This window comes from Pogona vitticeps, chromosome 3 (genome assembly GCF_051106095.1).
Source record: "Pogona vitticeps strain Pit_001003342236 chromosome 3, PviZW2.1, whole genome shotgun sequence".
NCBI classification, from domain to species: domain Eukaryota; kingdom Metazoa; phylum Chordata; class Lepidosauria; order Squamata; family Agamidae; genus Pogona; species Pogona vitticeps.
The window spans coordinates 176,056,832-176,074,466 of record NC_135785.1 but is presented as its reverse complement, the minus strand read 5'-3'; the positions used below and the strand labels follow the sequence as shown (position 1 = coordinate 176,074,466).

Here is a 17,635-nt window from a genome sequence, read left to right as displayed (position 1 = left end):
CCTGGTGGGGAGATGAATATGAATATATCCACCACAGGTGGCTGGGCCCTTTCAACTCTCCCTCCAGAACCAGCCCAGTCCACTTACCGGGCTTTGCAAGGTGCACATAGCTGTTGTCGGAAACTTCACACCAATCACAGAAGTAGTCCAACCAGCATTTCCCCATCTCCTTGTGCTGCTGACCACTCAGCAGCTGAGTGGGGAGACTCATCATCCCACCTCCTCACCAGAGTGGACAGCAGCGCAGGGAGATGGGGAAACGCTGGTTGAGCTACTTCTGCAATTGGCTTAATGTTTCCAATGATGGCCGCACACACCACACAAAGCCCAGTAAGTGGACTGGGCTGGTTCTAGGGGTAGAGTTGAAAGGCCCAGCCACCTGTGGTGGCAATATTCATATTCATCTCCCCCAGGAGACAAATACGAATATTTCTATTTATGATTCATAATTACCAGCCTTCACTCAAGAGGTGACATGAAAAATCTCCCCACTGCTTATATGTGAACTGGATACTTCTACGTACATTCCACCTTCAGTTTATAGTGCACAGTAAGAAAATAATGGCTTATTTTACAAACATAATAAGACTGTGTTGATCACTTATTTTATTTTACAAACATCTGAATATAAAAGTATGAAACAAAACAGCTGTTTGACAAGCTGTGCCGTGAGTAACAGTGATTCATTAATCCAATTATCAACATTAGACTATCATGATAGACAAGGAAATGTACAAAATACAAGCATTGTGTGTTCTGATTTATACTTCCCCCTATACATAAATACACAAATATTCCTTCCCTTCAAACTACTGTCCTGTTTACCCAAAAGAAGACTGACACAAGTCTTTGATACCCGCCCCCATTTTGACTGGGCCAATTTCTGCAAAAGAGCGGTCCAATATTATTTGGTAATTTAATTCTCTACAAATGAGTTTGGTATAATGTTTCAGATATTTTTTTAACAAAACAATCATGAAAACCAAAAGTGTTCAGAAAAAACAGTTGTAGGCAACACCAGAAAGTACAGGAGCCCTGTAATAACACTGGCTAAGAAAATTGCAATAACAGTCACTTTAACCAGCTATAACTGGTGATTTCACCTTTTGCTCACGTCATGCTCCCTAAGGGACCTATGTACTGTACAGTCCATTCCACCTTTCTGTTCCTTCTCTTTCCCCTTCTCTGAAAAGATACTGTCCAGCTTTCTTTGATCTTCAGGTTTCCTAAACAAGAAAAAGATAGAACAGACCCTGGTCAAAATCACTATCTAATTTATATAGTCATCCAGTGGGAATAATTTATCCATATAGAAAGAATACTTAGCTTCTTGGAAATTAAGACTATTTAATGATTCATAGCCACATTCATTGCAAGATTATGCTCAGTAGCCTGTTAGGTGTGAACTGCATGGAGAATACAGTGGTGCCTCACTTAACGAGCGCACCGTTTAACGACGAATCCGCATAGCGACGTGTTTTTGTTATAAAAAAACGATCTCATTGCGATGTTCTGAATAGGGCAAACATCGCATTGCGATGATCGGTAAGCGTTTCGCTTACTGATCTTCGCATTGCGATGTTTTGGAACAGCTGATTGGCGGTTCCAAAATGGCCGCCGGAAGAAGAAAATGGCCACCTGCAGCATTTTCGCGCCGATTCCTCGCTTACCGAGGTGGCGAAAATGGTGGCTGGATTGAGGATTCCTGCTTAGCGGTGAGTTTTGTCCCTACAGGAACGCATTAAATGGAGTTTAATGCGTTCCTATGGGGTTTTCCTCCCTGCATAGCGACGTTTCCGGATAGCGACGTTTTTCATGGAACGGATTAACGTCGCTATGCGCAGCACCACTGTAATCTGTTTGGCACGCACCTCCTCTTCTACTGCCACTTGTGCAAAGGGGAAATCCACTACTGTAATCCCTTAAAGCCAGCAGAAGATCCTAATTTCAGTCGGGCAGTCTCACTATAAAGCAAACACTAAGTGCCCCAAGCATAGGTCTCTTAACACTCCACCCTTGTGAACAGGAGCCTGCCCTCTGAACTATTAATAAGAAACTTACATAAATTATTTAAAACCCTGTGTGTGTGTGCGTGTGTGTGTGTGAGAGAGAGATTTTAAGTCCAAAATCTTAATTGCATAGTCATGCCACCAGAAGGGAAATAAGTCATGGAGTGACAAACTGCAGCTAATTAACAAGTCCCAAGATATAAACTCCACATGGTTTATATCTTGCATATACTGGTACCCATGGTGAGTGACGGTAAGAGCAAGTTAGCTGTGTGTTACAAGCGTCTGTTGTAAGCAGTTGTGGGGGATGGAATGTTAGTAGATAAATTGTGTTCTGATTTGCTCACAGATAACAAGAACCTGAATAGGTCCAGATTATTCTGGATCCCTAAAGCTTTGGAGTTCTCATCACAGCTCCTAATTACCTCTCAACTCTCACTCTTAAATTCAGATGTAGACTTTGCTCTAATTCTCATCACATGCAGGCTCCTAAAGCTGTGGAAATAAAGTACATTTTCGGTGGAACTGGTCTAAATGAAAGTTTATAAAGAATTTTTTAAACGATAAAAGAGGAATGAAGTAATAGAGATTTCTGTTGTCTGATAAGAGTGTAGCAATTTGTAATACTGAACATTCTTATTCTTTGTCTTTTTATTTCTCTTTGTTTTACAAATCTTGGTTTTTAAAAAAAACAAATTCAACATATTCTGTGCATATCGCTGGCTAATGATCGGACACATAGGCTGTGTGCATTTCACCAGAAGCATTCTTACTATTTTAGAAAAGGGCAGTATAAATTCAGCCCTTAGCTGTGGCAGGGCTTAAGCAGCTGTGGAACGGGAACATCAGCTATCTGCCTGGTTTTGGAAAAAAAAACATATTCCAGGGAAAGTAGTCAATATTACAAGTTAAACCTTTTTGTCACCTTTGCCCAGCCTCTTCCATTTTTATTCCAGTGCAAGGAAATAATTACACCAGCTGATGTAATTCCTCCGCCTGGTGGCCTGCCATGCATCCAATGGGTCGAAAACTGTCCCACCACTATCAAAGCCTTAACAGCCAAATTGAAGTAGGGCATCTTTTTTTTAAAATCTAAAATCCCATTCCACTCACGAAAGGAGGATTTGTATTCTTATATGGCCCCTATTACTGTACGAGTGTAGCTTAGAAGCATGCCATCTTTACTACGTCTGTATCATTCACTCTGCATCCCTTTTTTTTAAAAGAGAGAGACACACACGTTTTATTGAAAGCATATATACCGATATTTAACTTTTCTATCTACCAGGGAGATTCCAAAGCAACATATGGTAAAATAGGTAAAACATTTAATTGCAAGTATAACTGATAATTGAAAATGATCTTTTTATTGGAAAACAAAGGTTTTCTTATCAAAAAGGGATAAAACAGCATTTTGAATTTTTAAAAAACTAATTTCTTACCTACTGGTGTTGGGGGTGGGTTTCCTAATTCTTCACCACCGAACACTGTAGTCTCAAACTAATCAACCACCTAAAGCCAAAGCCATCCTTACCTGATCTGCACCAACAACATCAACATCAGTATCTTCAGCTGGAACTTCTGCAGTCTTCTCTACCTTAACCACAGGTTGGTTACTAAAAAAAAAAGGCAAAGGCTGAGATGCTAACCCCAGTGATATAAAGAAGCCAAATCCCTTTCTAAAACCCATAGTTTTGAAAAAAGATGTCTGTAGCATTAAGACATTTTGGCTGACAACGCAGTTGGGGAAGGGCCATTCCTCAAAAGTAGGGCCACAAAGGTCCCAGGTTCCACCCCTGGCATTTCCAGTTAAGATTCTTTTTGTGGTTGTTGTTAGATAAAAATTGTTAAACTATTTTATATTTATATTTAAATTTAAAATATTTTAAAATACTATCTTCATGCAACTTTTGGAATAAGACCTTTGAAACAACATTTAACATGCAACTTTTGAAATAAGAACAGCATCTTTAAATGCATCACTACAAAAAGGACATCAAACTTTAAAAGCACCACCAGTTGAAAATTTCTGTGCGCATCCATGAAAAATGTGCGCATTTTCAGCAGAAACATTTGTCTGCTATGGAATGCCTTTTTATCAAACTGTTTTTGAAACGTGTAAATTCCAACAAGGAAGGTGGAACGCGCTGCAGTGGTAGGCACAGGTCCAAAACCCATTTGGCACACATCAGACTTGTTTGGGCGATTCACTAAATTGCAGCTAATGGATATTGGAGATTTTTACATCCTTTATTTCTAAACTTCAAATTCCTGTTAAATAGTTCCCGCAAATTACTGTGGCTTCTATCAAAATGTCCAAGACCACAGCTGTTCGTCTCTCAAAACTGGAAGTGAGGAAAAGTCAATTCTTTTCTTTTTTTAAAGGCTTTACTATGCAAAGAATAAGGGGATGGAGAGAGATGGCCTCAAATGTTAAATTGTGCTATTTTGACAAGGTTCCACTTTGGCTACTGCTGCTGTTAGCTAAAGGCCAGAGACTCAAGGGACATTAGATCTTCTATCTGAGAGATGGGGAGAGGCAGTAATTAATTGACCCACTGTTGTAAGTCTTTATAATATTGTTACCTTCATGACTTGTAAGGTACTTTGCATCTGCAGTTTCAGGGTACCCCAGAAACTACAGAGAAGGACATAGAGATGATTCAAAGCTTCTCACCAGCTTTTTCTCTTCAGACTTTCAGGACCAAGGAATAGGGAACAGTCTTGGTGATGAGGGTTATGAGATTTTACCCTCTTCCTGCTTCTCTGTGCCAAGGAACGGAGATAAGATGGTCCACAGCTATCTGAACTTTTATTTGTTGTCTCGGCATGATTGGTTTTGGACCAGGCTCCTGAAAGAAATAATGGGCACACTATTTCTTGTGCAACTGTTTGTACAACTGGAAAATTGCATTGGATTTTCTCATCCCCCTCCCCCAATGCAGAAGTAAATGTCCACAAGCACAGTATCATCTGTGTTAGTGGAACAATACAGATGGATACTAGTCATGGACACACCAGGGACCAGTACAAGCACAGGTTAATGAAAGGAGCAATAAAATAATTCTGCAAGCCTTTCCTTAAAACCAAAACATCAGTGTATTGGAGCCCAACATCCCTTTTGGGAGTATAAGAAAGATGGGCTGTGAAAATAATAAATGGGCATTTTTGCATTTTTGTCTGCTTGTTCTGAATCAATAACCCTATGCCTCAGTCAGACTGTGTCCTTGTGCAGACAGAAGCTCATATAAATGAATTCCCTATATAAAAGATAATACCAGGGGAAAGGCTACAGTATTTCTATAGAAGGGCTCGGCGGGGGAAGGGGTTAATGGAACAGCAATCGTGTGATTAACTGAAGAGCACCCGAAGTGGCTTAGTCCTAACGCAGGCTTATCGCCTTAATGATAACTAGGCTAAAATCCATATTTCTTGAGGTCAATCATTCTACATTGATATCAATGCCAATGACGCAACATTCATACAGTGTTATACACCATCATGTATTAAATGGCAGGAAATGCTATACCTTCATATAATTTTCTTTTAAAAGAAGGCATCCCAGCAGTACTTATGGGTGGCCATTCATTTAAGCTGCTGGCAGAAGAAGTCTCTTCGTCTTCACTGGCCAAGAGAGAAGTTCTATACCATCCCAATGCGTACCAGGCGTCCCCTTTACAAAGGGCTGGTTCCGGTATATATCTCAGCAAATAACTATAGCTGGATACAGAAATGAGGAGACAGACAGACAATTTATAGATCAAATTTTCTATATCTCCACCCATCAACAAGCACAACCAGTGCAATCACAGTTGGAGCAGGAAGGACTTTGTTAAGAAATTTTCAAGTAGCCCTGTCACAACACTTACACTGGAATTCAAAGAAGACTAGCATTTATTTCTAAACCATTTCATATCTCAGAGCTCAAGCTAAGGATGACCGACCTCTTTCTTACAATGTTTTTATTACTAGCACATATACATACATGCATATGTTATGTACATGAAAACACAGTGTGTCAGAAGTGGATTCGTCCTTGCAAGCTCACATTAAAATATAGCAGTTAGCATCTAAGGTGACACCACTGTTGTCTTCTTTTTTTATTTTGTTTTGTTTTTGCATGACATGCTCGCACAGACTAACATGGCTATCTCTTCCGAAAATGCAAACACAACAGCATGCTTTTGTTTTGTTTTACAAATGTTTTGGCCACCAAAAAGGTCAGCCTCTCCCAACTCAGCAGGTTGGGAATAATATGAAAGTTGAAGTACAGCACATTGGGAGGGCACCAAGTTAGGAAAGGTTAGCCTAGAAGTACGCATTTCAAAGTTGTTATGTGATATAATCTACTAGGTGACTGCTAAGAGTAACAAAAGTAAACCAGGGCAGAAACAAGCCTCTGCTTCTCTTCAAAGCTTCTCCCCTCTGCAGAAGCAAGACAAGTCTCTGGCAGAACCTTGTGCTTTGTCATCTGTTCATTCCAAGCATAAACACAAAAGGGCTTGAAGTGCTCAAATGATGGAGGTGCCACACTAGTACTGACATATTCCTTCAGTACGCATTATGTATTTAACTTCCCTGCCTCAGAGACTTCCAGCATTTGTTTTGTAGAAGAAAAGGGCATTCAGGTAAAAACTTACACAAGTCTTTTGTCAGGCTTTAGAAGCTTATTGGAGAATTCACTGAGGATGACTAGGAAATTGAGATTGGGAGGCAGGCCCTTCGCTTCCACGCCAGATGTTCCTTTAAAGGCAAATTCAATCCCTTCCCTTTTAGCAGGAGACAGGAAGAAACAGAGAGAGAAGAAGAAAGGTTTACTATGTGGGCATCTGACAGCAGAAGGCTAAAGGACAGCACAGATTCTGGAACCTACTTGTGGATCATAGCTACCGACTCTCGACTTTTCACTTGGTCCCAGCCGAATGTCAAAGAAAAGCGCCGTGCAAGCTCTTTAATGTTGCTGAAGGCAGCGGAACAGGCATCCATGCTGCTGCTGCTGCTGTCATCCTGGCTTTCAATATGCTTCTGAAATAACTGCAGACCACAGACACTGGCATGAAAATATCCAGGTGGGGAAAAAAAGCAAAAGTACCTGCCATACAACTGACACATTCCTCACTCAGGATGCAGCTAAGCATCAGTTGACTATGTATTTTAAGAATGCCATGGGAGAAGACGAGAAAATATACACAATACATGCGACATGTGCATATATAAATTCTGCTTTGTCAGGTTTGTGAAATGCAACTTCAAAAGTCCCACATCTGCTCAAGTCCTGAAGACCAATTGGCAAGCAAGGCTAGCTAACTGGCAGATTTTGGAGAAAGGTGGGTGGTCCTCTTCCTATGATTGTCAGATGCTTGCCTTAGTTAGGGATTTTCCTTTCCCTGGCGATCTCTAAAGTTTGTTTCTAACTATTGGATAGCTCAGTGGTTTAGGTCTCTAGCTAAGAAGCCAGAGACTAGGAGTTCAATTCCCCATTGTGCCTCCCTGACAGGGACTGGACTCAATGATCCACAGGGTTCCTTCTAGCTATTTAATTTAGATTATTATAATCTAAATTATATCTGCCTGTAGATGTATTAAAAATGGTTGGCATACTGAAAGGTCAAGCTACCCTTTCTCTACTTGAATTTGGCAGTTGGCGAAGACATTTTTTGCCTCACTAAGTACTTGATGTTGTAGGGTAGAGCTGAATTTCATCTGTAGCCTCTGATAAGCAAATGGAGTCTCTTGTTTTATATGATACTGAGATTTGAAAATGGAGCGAGCAGATGTGCTCTCCTCAAGGCTGAATATATTGTGGCCAAAGGGCCAAATTCAGTTACAGAGAGGCTATGGGAGGGGGACTGCATTTCAGTGGCAGATGGGGCCAAAAATGCAGGACTATTTTAGCTTAAAAGGTCTTACTGCCAGATGCAGGGGAGGGGTATCAGGAGACAAGTATCTACTGTAGCTGTCTCGTGTGCTTCCAGAAGCATCTGGTGGGGCCCCAGTGAGATACAGGAAGCTGGACTAGATGGGCCCTTGGCCTGATCCAGCAGGGCTCTTCTTATGTTCTAACTAAGCTTTAAGCAAGGCATTTCAAGCTTTCAGGTAAGTAAAAAGCCATTTTAAAAGCTAGAAAAACTACCCAAGGGATAGTATTATGCTTCAGGTAACCTGATTATCTGAGGAAATCCGAACGAACCAGATTTAATTCCAAGGTTTGACATTCCCAACCTTTCTTTTAAGCAAAACAGCTTTGGTAGGGGATAATTTATAGTGGTGGTGGGGAGCTGGAGGTTGGACACAGGTTTCCCTCACAGTTCAACTGTCCTGGAGCTTATCAGGGGACAAGATAAGGAGCTGCTGCTGAAGAACAGCGGGAAGGGAAATATTTCAGCATTCGTCTCACCCACTTCAGAACTATAAATCATCTGTTTCCCCAAACTGCCTGACCTAGAAACAGCAGCTCATTAGAATTACACCCCATCTTTCTTCAAAAATTGGGACTCAAAGCAGCTGACAGATTAACTAAAATTTAGCTGCCACTTAACTGCAATTTGCACATAGCACATAATTCCCCTGAGAGAATATTTCCTGCTCTAGACTTCATGTGATTTTTAAAATATGCCCAAATATCTCTTTAAGTTCTCTTTCTATAGCTCTTAGTTTGACCAATCAATGACTATCGTGACTGTTTTATCAGAAATGCCAAACTCGGGCCAATTGATAGCTTTTCATGTATAAAATCCTAGTTATCTTCTAATAAGCAGCAAAAAAACATGAAGGGGAAAACTCTTGTTTTCATACTAATGAATATAATTAGCCACAGGCCCCCAAAACTGACTGTACCAAAAAAAGACCCAGGAAGTAAAGAATGAATCCATCGGTGAGTGAGTGACATTCCTCTGCACAAGTCTATGTACAGAGAGAGGCTTTCAGTGGCTGTCCCCATAATGATGATGGCATTGTCTTCTACTGTAGATCAGAGAGGCCAACACTTAAATATTTTCTCAAAAGCACTCCAGGACTCAGCAATCCCAGGAAGATTACCCAGATTGATAAACATATAAGTGAGTAAGGGATTAACATTTTGTGCACTGGATTTGAATGTCTTCCATGCTTTTTTACACTGTAGTCTGCTCTGCAGCATCCAAACAGGATGATTCTAGATGAGTATTATTCATAAATTTAAATGGCATTTACTAGTACATGAGCTAATCAGTGTCTCAATTAGTGACACCACTTGCTAAGGACAGGAAAGACAAACAAGGCAAGTTAGGTGGGTTATTAGCCTGCTTTGATCTGCAACCTTTCAAGGTCAATAGTCAAAGTGGGCTAATTATCTATATGATACATAAAGACGGTCCTGGCTATGCAAGCAGACTGCAGCTCATGAAATGCTACTGAGCCTCCCCTTATATTATATTTCAAGGTCATGGATCTTCCCTAAGCTCTTGACAACATGTGTGAAATCCACTTGGCTCATATATCAGCTATCCCAAGGGGCATGTTCTCAAGCTTAGAAGATGATATGAAAGCAGGCTAGACTAGACTAGCTATAGAAAGGACAGGCTGCTTACCTGTAACTGTAGTTCTTTGTCATGGTCATCTAGTATGGGTTCTATGTTTGCACAAAAATCAGCTTCAGGACTTTCTAGAGCCTAAGGTAAAGTGTTTTTCCCCTCCCCTAGCACCACTGTGCATGACCAGGCACACCCTGATAACTCTCACCCAGACAGAAGCTGAGCATGACAAACAGAAGGGAGGAGGGCAGGATGGGTGAATTTATGGATGACCACTTGAAGAACTACAATTACAACTAAGCAACCGGTCCTTCTTCATCGTGGATCTGTGAAAAACACATAGGAGTGCCGAGCAAACTCATTTACCGGAGGGGAGATGTCATAACTTTCGAGAGCACTGCTCATCCAAAAGCAGCATCCCGTCTAATGTTTGACATCTGTAAGGATGAGACCCGGTCACAACCTTGCAGATGTCAGGCCAAGTTAGTCTTCTTTGGGCAGCACTGAGTGGCTGAGTACTTCATTGGGTGCCCTGAACTATTGGCCAATGGGCTACCTTTTAAGTTAACTTGATGGTTTCTACAATTCATTTTGCCAGTCTTTGGGATTGAACCAGATCTCCCGTTTTGGGGCTTTGATAGCAGAGGAAAAGTTGAGCAGGGGAGAGAGAAGGCCAGAACACATCACACATCCAAGGCATGAAGTGATTTGTCAAGAGGTGTTTGAGGGTCAGCAAAAAAAGGTAGGCAACATAATTAGTTGCAATGTGTGGAAGTAGGGTAAGAAAGTGACATCTGGGTATAAGGCAACTTTACTTTTGTGAAACTGCAGGAATGACGAGACAGATCAGAGTGCAGAGTTCACTGTCATGCCTCACTGACATACGAACAAGAAAAAACAGTTCTGAAGGCCAGCAGCCTCGTGTCAGCAGTTGCCATAGGCTCAAAGGGGTCTCCCTCTAGTTTAACTACTGTATGTGAAAGTTATAGAGGGACCAAAGCTCCAGCAGACACTTTCAGCTGGATCTTTCAAGAATTTCTTAAGGAGTGGCATCTCCAAAGAAACAAAAGACAACAGGTGGCCATGAGGTTGGTGTGGCATAATAGATGATAGGCAGACCCAAATGGAGGATTGGGCAAGGCCTCTCAGTTTTAAAAAGATCACTGCTTCTCGAAAAGTAGCAACACTAGGTGCTTGGACAGATCTGATAAATGTAAAAAAAAAACTAGTCCACTTGTAGGCATAAGATCTTTTCATGGAAGTCTTAGTAGAAGCAGCAAAATCTGAGTTATCTGGGGCAAATCCGCTAGGCTTTTATGTTCAATCTGGGAATATCTAGATGTCTCACCTTCCCCCAGTTGTGTATCAGCAAGACCAGGGTCTATGGCAGTCTGATGAAAGCCACAGGCATTGCTGACAGAAGTGCAAACCAAACCTGTTTCAGCCACAAGAGTGCTATGAGGATTATGTCACAACTCTCTTATTTGACTTTGATTATATCATCCTGTGAGTCAAGGGAAAGGGAGTGAACATGGAAAGGGAGACTGTACAGTGGAAAGATTCTTCCTGCTTGTCAGTGGTCAACTTCCTCCATTTTGCTGCGGTCGATACCAAAGAGGCCTTCAGTACCAGCATCAAAGGTGGTGCTGAAATCAAAGTGGACTCCCACAACTGACGTCCAAGGTCAGAAGATTTATGTCTTTCAGGCTCTCTGCTGCTCTAAAGGAAGACATTTTCTGTGGCACTTATGGGCTCGCTGGCAGTCTGAGTTGGTGGATTTCAAGGACTTTTCCCAGAGATAAGATCACAGCCCTGTGAGGCGATTTTTCAGAGTGATGCAGGTAGAAATGTTAAACTTTTGTGTAATGTGTCTCTCACCCACACAAAACAGACATTGATTGTGTCCGTCAGAATGAGCCATTTTGCCCCCAAAAGCAACACACTTCTTGAAAAGAGATCCAGAGGCCATCAGATGGAGGCAGGAAACGGAAGAAATTTGGTAATGCAAAGAAGATGATAGCAGTATTTTTTAAAGGGTGGGGGAAATGAGGAGGTAGAAGAGATAAAGAACTATTTACAGTTCAAAGGATCATAGAATTCTAAATAAGCAAGGCTCCAGCATTCGCTCAGGATGCTGCTTCTGCAGCAGACAAACAAGAAGTGGGTGAGAGCCATTAGGGTGTGAGTGGCCATGAGGGAGGGGGAAAGCGCTTCTCCTTAGGCTCTAGAAAGTTCCAAGGCTGCTTTCTACAAAGGCACAGAACCCATATGTGTGATTCACAAACACCATGACGAAGAAATAAACACTACATTCAGTGCAGCTTGTCTGAGTTTTATAAGGTAAAAAATATTATGGCAATATTTCCAAGATCTGGTCCTCAGTGAAAATGCAAACCTGTATCTAGGCTGCACTTAGATATAAAACTGCAGGTGGAAGCTCACATTAATGAATGTACCTTCATACATTAAATAGCATATTAAGAAGACAAAGATAAGACTTATCCCCTGGAAATACGGTCATGTGAAAAAGAAGTACACCCTCTTTGAATTCTATGGTTTTACATATCAGGACATACTAACAATAATCTGGCCCTTAGCAAGTCTGAAAATTAGGTAAATACCACTTCAGATGAACATCAATATATGACATATCACACACACCATGCCGTAATTTATTTTACAAAAATAAAGTCAAGATGGAGAAGCCATGTGAGAAAAACTAAGTACACCCTTATTTGCTTCTATAAGAATTAAGAGGCTAAGTAGCAGCCAGGTGCTGCTAACCAAATGCTCTTGAGTAACTGATCATCAGCAAGTGTGACCATCTCTATAGAAGCCAAAGTTTTAGCAGTTTGCTGCTCTGGAGCATTCAGGTGTGTGTTAACACAATGTCAAGGAGAAAACGTATCAGCAATGATCCTAGAGAAGCAGTTGTTGATGCCTATCAATCTGAGAAGGGTCATAAGGCCATTTCCAAACCATGTAAAGTCCATCACACTATTATTCACAAATGAAAAACGTTTAAGACAGCTGTCAATCTTTCCAGGAGCAGATGTCCAAGGAAATTCACTCCGAAGTCAGATTGTGCAGTGCTCAGAGAAACTGAAAAAAAACCCAAGAGTTACATCCCAGCCTCTACAGGTCTCAGTTAGCATGTTAAATGTTTAAGTTTATGACAGCACAATTAGAAAAAGACTGAACAAGTATGGTCTGTTTGGAAGGGATGCCAGGAGAAAGCCACTTCTCTGAAAAGAGCATAGCCACACGTCTTAGGTTCACAAAGTTACATCTGGACAAACCACAAGACTTCTGGAACAACATTCTTTGGACAGATAAGACCAAAGTGGAGATGTTTAGCCATAATGCACAGCACCACTGTGACAGAACCTTAGCCAATCCACGTGGTAACAGAGGAAACAAGGCTGGGTGGGGGTGCAGGTGGTCAGACTATCTGGGAGAACCTGAAAGAGGAGAGCTAGAATGCAAGGAGAAGTTAGAATGTTACTGAAGACGGAGGTTATGTTTGGGAGTTGGGCTGTAACTGAAGAAAAGTTGATGCTGAAATCTGTTTCCCTACAAGTTGTTACTTTGTAATAAAGAGAATATCAATTTTTTTCCATTCTTTAACCACTTGGTCCAGTATGGTTAATGGCTAGAGTCCATCATTTTAAAGGAAGGTTATTTTAAAAAAGTGGCAGGCCTGGGTAGGGACTGATCAAAGCCACGTTTGGCAAAAACCAAACACAGTGTATCAGCAAAAACACCTCATCCCAACTGTCAAGCACAGTGGTGGAGGAGTGATGACTTGGGCATGTTATGCAGCCACCGGACCTGGGCACCTTGCCATCATGGAGTCTACCAAACTCCTCTGTATAGCACTGTATTCTAGAGTCAAATGTGAGGCCATCTGTCCAACAGTTAAAGCTTGGCCACAACTGGGTCATGCAGCAGGACAATGATCCCAAACACACCACCAATTCTACAACAGAATGGCTGAAATAGAAAAGAATCTAGGTGTTGCAATGGCCCAGTCAAAGTCCATACCTCAAACTGATTGAAATGCTGTGGCAGGACCTTCAGAGAGCTGTGCATAAGCAAATCTCCACAAAGCTCAATGAACTGAATCAAAGTTGTAAAGAAGAGTAAGCCAACAATGTGGAAGACTAATAATGTCATACAGAAAACGATTACTTATTGCTGCTAAAGGTGGTTAAGCAAGCTATTGAATCATAAGGTGTACTTAGTTTTTTACACATGGCTTCTCCATTTTGGCTTTATTTTTCTTAAATAAATAATGATATGGTGTAATATGCCATATGTTGTTGCTCATCTGAGGTTGTATTTACCTAATTTTCATACCTACTAAGGACCAGATGATTTTTATTATGTCCTGATACGTAAAACCATAGAATTCAAAGAGGGTGTATTTTCTTTTTCACAAGATTGTACCTTTACCGATCAGGAGAGAGTGCTTGTGTGGATGACGTGTTCATTTTATACACAGTCCCCCCCCCGCACTTCTTTGCAATTTGAAATGGTACAGCCCAGATGCAGACTCTACACACACATACAAATCCATGAGTATAAGGCCCAGGACAAGCAGGGACGGAACAAGCGTTGACTACATACACCAATGGCTGGACACATATCATATCATTATTTATTTTGTATAGCCATCCCCAGTCAATTACGATTATGAATTCCAGATGAAGAAAAGCCAAACTACGCATATATCCATATATACCTCTATGTCAATCTTGACCCAGCGCTTACCATGGTGTCCCAGGTAGCATCTGTGGTCCGCACCGCCCATCTACATCTTCAGAGTATTGCACAGCTGCACTCCTATCATGATGTTGGGGCGCTCACCAATCTGGTCCATGCACTTGTAGTCTCAAGATTAGACTACTGTAATGTACTCTACGTGGGGCTGCCCTTGAGATTGATGCGGAAACTACAAATGGTCCAGAACACGGCTGCCAGACTATTAACCAGGGTGAAAAAATATCATCCCATTTCCCCCACTCTGGCAGCCTTACACTGGTTGCCCATTCGTTTCCACATTGACTTCAAGGTATTAATGCTTACATATAAAGCCCTAAACAGTTTAGGACCTTGATACCTGACAGAGCGCCTACTCCCATCTAGCTCTACTTGTGTTACTCGATCTAGCCAGGCTGGGCAGCTGAGGGGCTTTACCCCGAGAGAGGCCCAGAAGGACAGAGCTAGAAACCGGGCCTTTTCGGCGGTGGCCTATCGCCTCTGAAACATCTTGCCCCCTGAGATTCGCCTGGCACCCTTGCTGGGAGTTTTCAAGAACAAGCTAAAGACTTGGTTCTTCAAATAGGCTTTCCCCTCTTGTATCACTTAGTTTCCTGTGTTTTACCATCTTGACTTTGCTCATCTCTCTTTTCATTTTGATATTGTTTGTTTTAATTCTTGGTCTTATATTGCTCGGACTGTAAGCCGCCCAGAGTAGATTCGTTTAGAATCTAGATGGGCGGGATAAAAGCCAAATAAATAGATTGGCATTTTGGAAAAGTTACTATTTTGGACTGTAACCTTAATAGCCATGCTGGCTAAGGGATTTTAGGAATTATAGTCCAAAAAAGTAACTTTTCCATGACCTGATTCTGCAGAATTCATTCAATTTCCTACTAAGAATAAAGTAATTATGCTGCCCTCTCTACATCCCAAACATGGCAGTCTCATTCAGACTGCCTCTAAAATTCCAGTCCCACAGATTACTTCCGCAGTCATTAACAGGTGAAAAAGTGGGACTCAGTCCAACTGCCCCCCAATAGTCACAGCTGCATATCAAGGAGCAGATTAGCACAGGGCTCAGCAATGTCCTCTGAAGTACAAATGCAGTAGCTAGAGTCGAGAGGGACAGCTGGGTGGGTGTAAAGATGCCATGTGGAGGCCCCACACAAGAGCATCAACTGGTGTGCTGGGAAATACACACAAGCAAAAGCCAGCTGGACAGTGGCAGGACTAATGGGGGGGCCCTATGGTTATTCTCTCCTATTAGGAAAGGTAGAGCACTGTAAGTCATGTCCCAAATTTTCGGTGTGTATTTTTTAACACTATAGCTGAGATTCTAAAAACACTGAATTTCTGAACCAGATTCTATATTGCATATATACATGGCACAATTCACTCCGCCCTTTTTGTTTTTGCACCTTGGAAATAAGTTCTTTATAGTTTTATATGATGCCAAGATCTGTTCAAAACTGGAACAGATTGCCTCGGAACATGGTGAATGGGTTACTTCAGAGACATGCAAATTATCCTTCACTGTAGGTTTGCCAACAGAGATCAGATGGGCATTTGTCCGCTATGCTTCAGCTGTGGATTTCCTCAGTGGGCAGGGGAGGGGGAATCAAATGACCCTTCGGATTTCTTCTAACTCTACAGGTCTTCGACTGGTATGATACAACATAAAGGGCTGGATCCTGCATTCCAAAAAGGAGACCTCCACAAACTGGATCCGCAAAGAAGGAAGGACAGGTAATGTTCACATTTTCCTGTACTCTCTGTAGCACCCTCCCTAAAAGCTGCTCTAGAACGTCACATGTTGAATGTTCCTTAGGAAAAACATGGGACATGACAGTAAAGGCTGCAAGGGAGAATGGCAACCACCCAACCACCTGCACCAATACCATTTGCAGGTTTGGATTCAACCATAATCGTTTTTCTCACTGTTTCTTTTTTGTTTTCGTTTCATATTCTTAATGGTCAATTAAAGGCCTCACCTGTTCCTGCATTTGTACTCCTAACAAGGGCAATGAAACATTCAGCAAAATCCTGTTGGCATAAATCTGTGTGATATAACCAGGCTGGGGCGCCAGAAACATTTTATATAAAGCAATTTAAAGCATCCTATCCCCCACCACACATACACATCCGAGGTTCCCTAAAGCGGTGGTCCCCAACCTTTTCCAAGCTGTGGACCGGTTGTCGGGACGGGGTCCGTGCCCGGGTGGACAGGGTGTGTGGGGCACATGGGGGGCACACAGCGTGGGGCACGGGTGGCCAGGGCGCACATGAGGTGGGAGGGGCATCTCTGCATGCGTGGGTGTGGGCAAGCGTGGGTGGCATACGTGCAGGAGGGGGCAGGAGATCTGTCTCCATGGCCCAGTCCTGCCAAGGCCATGGCGCGGGGGTTGGGGACCCCTGCCCTAAAGCACCCTTTAGCCCTGGGGTAGCCTTTAAGAGATTTGGGAGGGGGAGATTTTTATAGTAAAAAAGATTACCCCCAGATAGTGCCAGCAATTGCAATCCTGGCAGCAGTAATCCAGGGATGGGTTGGTTTTTTTTTTGGGGGGGGGGTGTTATTAAATATTTATTTGTTTATTTGTTCATTTAATTGAGCTTATAGACTGCCTGACTTAGCAGAAACACTACTCAGGGCGGTTTACATAATTAGTCAAAACATACAACGAATTAAACTACTAAAAAAGCAAAAAGAATACCACAAATTAAACAGAAATCAAACCAAATTACATGAAAAACAAAAAATATAGTATTATAAAAATGATCAATGGCTGTGGTAAAAAATATGGTGCACAGGTCTCATAAACTACACCTTAGATGTTGCCAAGGGCCTCCTTAAAGGCTTCCCACGGCCCCTTCTCTGAGAAGCCTCAGAATATAAAAAGAGGGAGAGACAAAATTTTTGATGACTTTAAATTAAATGCCTAATCCAGGTTATGCTCAGACAAAGTTAGGCAACAAGATTCTGAATATTATCACACAAAGCTGGAGCTGCTCACAGTAATAATCTCACCTGCTGTAAGCAGAGGATTAGTGTCTTTGCACTTTGAATTTTGTCGTTGTGCCTTGATCGGCTCAGGGTTTCTTTAATTATGTCTCCATAGTCACTGTAAGCCTGTTAAATGGCAAGGAGAGAAAAAAACTCTATCATGGAATAACTGAAGAAAGTTGAAATTTTAAAAGAAAGTTAGAAAGAAATATTAGGCAATTAAAAGAGGCAATTAAGCACTATTTTTAAAAGCTGTTTCTGAGAATTTACTGTTCCAACACTATGTCATGCATAAACTAAGCAGTGTGGCATTTTGTGTGTATGTGCTACATGCTGTCATCTCACCTCCA

General features: G+C 41.7%; 1 protein-coding gene across 10 annotated transcripts in view; it reads right to left on the bottom strand.

Annotated features, from left to right (window-relative positions):
• Positions 1 to 589: 589 nt before the first annotated feature.
• The window catches only part of LOC110080686 (cohesin subunit SA-2), a 74,911-nt gene continuing 57,865 nt past the window's right edge, over positions 590 to 17,635 (bottom strand). For 8 of the 10 annotated variants that reach the window (XM_072994421.2, XM_072994417.2, XM_020796799.3 and 5 more), the window contains 7 exons: positions 17,310 to 17,411; positions 6,883 to 7,043; positions 6,650 to 6,778; positions 5,539 to 5,729; positions 4,687 to 4,861; positions 3,544 to 3,625; positions 590 to 1,226 (listed from right to left, as the gene is read on the bottom strand). In XM_072994421.2, coding sequence (XP_072850522.2) covers positions 1,218 to 1,226; positions 3,544 to 3,625; positions 4,687 to 4,861; positions 5,539 to 5,729; positions 6,650 to 6,778; positions 6,883 to 7,043; positions 17,310 to 17,411 — 849 coding nt within the window. In that variant the 3' untranslated portion in view covers positions 590 to 1,217. Of the gene's footprint in view, positions 1,227 to 2,434; positions 2,505 to 3,543; positions 3,626 to 4,686; positions 4,862 to 5,538; positions 5,730 to 6,649; positions 6,779 to 6,882; positions 7,044 to 12,482; positions 12,623 to 17,309; positions 17,412 to 17,635 lie in introns of those variants that run through there. The other 2 variants (XR_012085233.2, XM_072994423.2) reach the window with 2 other exon arrangements.